Consider the following 4,200-nt stretch of genomic DNA (forward strand, 5'->3'; position numbering starts at 1 on the left):
TGTTCCCAGACACTTCCTCCTGTTCTCAGACACTTCCTCCTGTGCTCAGACACTTCCTCCTGTTCCCAGACACTTCCTCCTGTGCCCAGACACTTCCTCCTGTTCCCAGACACTTCCTCCTGTTCCCAGGCACTTCCTCCTGTTCCCAGACACTTCCTCCTGTTCCCAGACACTTCCTCCTGTTCCCAGACACTTCCTCCTGTTCCCAGACACTTCCTCCTGTTCCCAGGCACTTCCTCCTGTTCCCAGACACTTCCTCCTGTTCCCAGACACTTCCTCCTGTTCCCAGACACTTCCTCCTGTTCCCAGACACTTCCTCCTGTTCCCAGACACTTCCTCCTTTGCCCAGGCACTTCCTCCTGTTCCCAGACACTTCCTCCTGTTCCCAGACACTTCCTCCTTTGCCCAGGCACTTCCTCCTGTTCCCAGGCACTTCCTCCTGTTCCCAGACACTTCCTCCTGTTCCCAGACTCTTCCTCCTGTGCCCAGACTCTTCCTCCTGTGCTCAGACACTTCCTCCTGTGCTCAGACACTTCCTCCTGTTCCCAGACACTTCCTCCTGTTCCCAGACACTTCCTCCTGTTCCCAGACACTTCCTCCTGTTCCCAGGCACTTCCTCTTGTTCCCAGACACTTCCTCCTTTGCCCAGGCACTTCCTCCTGTGCCCAGACACTTCCTCCTGTTCCCAGACACTTCCTCTTGTTCCCAGACACTTCCTCCTGTTCCCAGACACTTCCTCCTGTTCCCAGACACTTCCTCCTGTTCCCAGACACTTCCTCCTGTTCCCAGACACTTCCTCCTGTTCCCAGGCACTTCCTCCTGTTCCCAGACACTTCCTCCTGTTCCCAGACACTTCCTCCTGTTCCCAGACTCTTCCTCCTATGCCCAGACACTTCCTCCTGTGCTCAGACACTTCCTCCTGTTCCCAGACACTTCCTCCTGTGCCCAGACACTTCCTCCTGTTCTCAGACACTTCCTCCTGTGCTCAGACACTTCCTCCTGCGCTCAGACACTTCCTCCTGTGCCCAGACACTTCCTCCTGTGCTCAGACACTTCCTCCTGTTCCCAGGCACTTCCTCCTATGCCCAGACACTTCCTCCTGTTCCCAGACACTTCCTCCTGTTCCCAGACACTTCCTCCTGTGCTCAGACACTTCCTCCTGTGCCCAGACACTTCCTCCTGTTCTCAGACACTTCCTCCTGGTCCCAGACACTTCCTCCTGGTCCCAGACACTTCCTCCTGGTCCCAGACACTTCCTCCTGTGCTCAGACACTTCCTCCTGTGCTCAGACACTTCCTCCTGCGCTCAGACACTTCCTCCTGTGCTCAGACACTTCCTCCTGCGCTCAGACACTTCCTCCTGTGCTCAGACACTTCCTCCTGTTCCCAGACACTTCCTCCTGTTCCCAGACACTTCCTCCTGTTCCCAGACACTTCCTCCTGTTCCCAGACACTTCCTCCTGTTCCCAGACACTTCCTCCTGTGCCCAGACACTTCCTCCTGTGCCCAGACACTTCCTCCTGTTCCCAGACACTTCCTCCTGTTCCCAGACACTTCCTCCTGGTCCCAGACACTTCCTCCTGTGCTCAGACACTTCCTCCTGTGCTCAGACACTTCCTCCTGTTCCCAGACACTTCCTCCTGTGCTCAGACTCTTCCTCCTGTGCTCAGACTCTTCCTCCTGTGCCCAGACTATTCCTCCTGTGCCCAGACACTTCCTCCTGTTCTCAGACACTTCCTCCTGTGCTCAGACACTTCCTCCTGTGCCCAGACTATTCCTCCTGTGCCCAGACACTTCCTCCTGTTCTCAGACACTTCCTCCTGTGCTCAGACACTTCCTCCTGTGCTCAGACACTTCCTCCTGCGCTCAGACACTTCCTCCTGCGCTCAGACACTTCCTCCTGTGCTCAGACACTTCCTCCTGTTCCCAGACACTTCCTCCTGTTCCCAGACACTTCCTCCTGTTCCCAGACACTTCCTCCTGTGCTCAGACACTTCCTCCTGTTCCCAGACACTTCCTCCTGTTCCCAGACACTTCCTCCTGTGCCCAGACACTTCCTCCTGTTCTCAGACACTTCCTCCTGTGCTCAGACACTTCCTCCTGTGCCCAGACTATTCCTCCTGTGCCCAGACACTTCCTCCTGTTCTCAGACACTTCCTCCTGTGCTCAGACACTTCCTCCTGCGCTCAGACACTTCCTCCTGCGCTCAGACACTTCCTCCTGTGCTCAGACACTTCCTCCTGTTCCCAGACACTTCCTCCTGTTCCCAGACACTTCCTCCTGTGCTCAGACTCTTCCTCCTGTGCTCAGACTCTTCCTCCTGTGCCCAGACTCTTCCTCCTGTGCCCAGACTATTCCTCCTGTGCCCAGACACTTCCTCCTGTTCTCAGACACTTCCTCCTGTGCTCAGACACTTCCTCCTGTGCCCAGACTATTCCTCCTGTGCCCAGACACTTCCTCCTGTTCTCAGACACTTCCTCCTGTGCTCAGACACTTCCTCCTGTGCTCAGACACTTCCTCCTGCGCTCAGACACTTCCTCCTGTGCTCAGACACTTCCTCCTGTGCTCAGACACTTCCTCCTGTGCTCAGACACTTCCTCCTGTTCCCAGACACTTCCTCCTGTTCCCAGACACTTCCTCCTGTTCCCAGACACTTCCTCCTTTGCCCAGGCACTTCCTCCTGTTCCCAGACACTTCCTCCTGTTCCCAGACACTTCCTCCTGTGCCAAATAGTCTGGGGATGAGGTTGAAGTTTAACTGGTGGAATCCATGATTGCGTCCCAAATTTGTATTTCGTTTTTTATTTAACCTTTTATTTAACTAGACAAGTCAGTTAAGAAAAAATTCTTATTTACAATGACAGCCTACCACGGGCCAAACTCGGACATGGGCCAATTGTGCACTGCCCAATGGGACTCTCAATCACAGTCCCTGAATTCGAACCAGGGACTGTAGTGACGTCTCTTGCACTGAGATGCAACGCCTTAGACTTCTCCGCCACTTGGGAGCAAATGGCACCCTATTCCCTATATAGTGCACTACTTTTGTTTTAAAAAAGTAGAGCACAATATATGGATTAGGGTCCCATTTGGGACGCAGGCTATGTAGTGCCAACTACTGTTGGGCTGCCTCCCTCCCCCACTTCCTGATGTAACACAGTGTGGGTAGTGGGCAAAGTCTAAAGTAGTGCACTATATAGGGAATAGGGTTCCATAGGGCTCTGGTCTAAAGTAGTGCACTATATAGGGAATAGGGCTCTATTTGGGATGTACACATACTGTTACACATTTACATTCTCTGTATAATTGTTTATTTTTTAATCTGACCGCGGTGGAACTGTACTTTCTCCCTAATTTAGTGTTCATGATCACACTTCAGCCAGGAAGGAACTATTCTGATGTGTTTTATGTTTGAATAATTCATTGTGTGTGTTCTAAAACCAGTTGGAATAAAAAAATATATATATATATTTGTTTCATCGTCTTCATCTTCATCATGTTGCTTTGGAGACAGAGGCACCAGATATAAACAGACCTGCTCTCTGCTTGTGTCCCAAGTGGAACCCTATTCCCCATATAGTGCACTACTTTAGACCAGAGCCCTATGGAACCCTATTCCCTATATAGTGCACTACTTTAGACCAGAGCCCTATGGAACCCTATTCCCTATATAGTGCACTACTATAGACCAGAGCCCTATTCCCTATATAGTGCACTACTATAGACCAGAACCCTATGGCACCCTATTCCCTATATAGTAGACTACTTTAGACCAGAGCCCTATTCCCTATATAGTGCTCTACTATAGACCAGAGCCCTATGGCACCCTATTCCCTATATAGTGCACTACTTTAGACCAGAGCCCTATGGGACCCTATTCCCTATATAGTGCACTACTTTAGACCAGAGCTCTATGGCACCCTATTCCCTATATAGTGCACTACTTTAGACCAGAGCCCTATGGGACCCTATTCCCTATATAGTGCACTACTTTAGACCAGAGCCCTATGGGACCCTATTCCCTATATAGTGCACTACTTTAGACCAGAGCCCTATAGAACCCTATTCCCTATATAGTGCACTACTTTATACCAGAGCCCTATAGAACCCTATTCCCTATATAGTGCACTACTTTAGACCAGAGCCCTATGGAACCCTATTCCCTATATAGTGCACTACTTTATACCAGAGCCCTATAGAAC

At 51.2% G+C, this 4,200-nt stretch overlaps 1 protein-coding gene across 1 annotated transcript in view; it reads left to right on the forward strand.

The window, feature by feature from the left end:
- The window catches only part of LOC106568583 (sorting nexin-30), an 83,621-nt gene extending 80,155 nt beyond the window's left edge, over nucleotides 1-3,466 (forward strand). The window contains exon 2 of the mRNA XM_082960612.1: nucleotides 1-3,466. This exon is cut by the window's left edge and continues 1,321 nt beyond it. Coding sequence (XP_082816738.1) covers nucleotides 1-2,772 — 2,772 coding nt within the window. The 3' untranslated portion in view covers nucleotides 2,773-3,466.
- Nucleotides 3,467-4,200: the final 734 nt, after the last annotated feature.

Source organism: Salmo salar, chromosome 13 (genome assembly GCF_965601325.2).
Source record: "Salmo salar chromosome 13, fSalSal1, whole genome shotgun sequence".
Classification (NCBI taxonomy): Eukaryota; Metazoa; Chordata; class Actinopteri; order Salmoniformes; family Salmonidae; genus Salmo; species Salmo salar.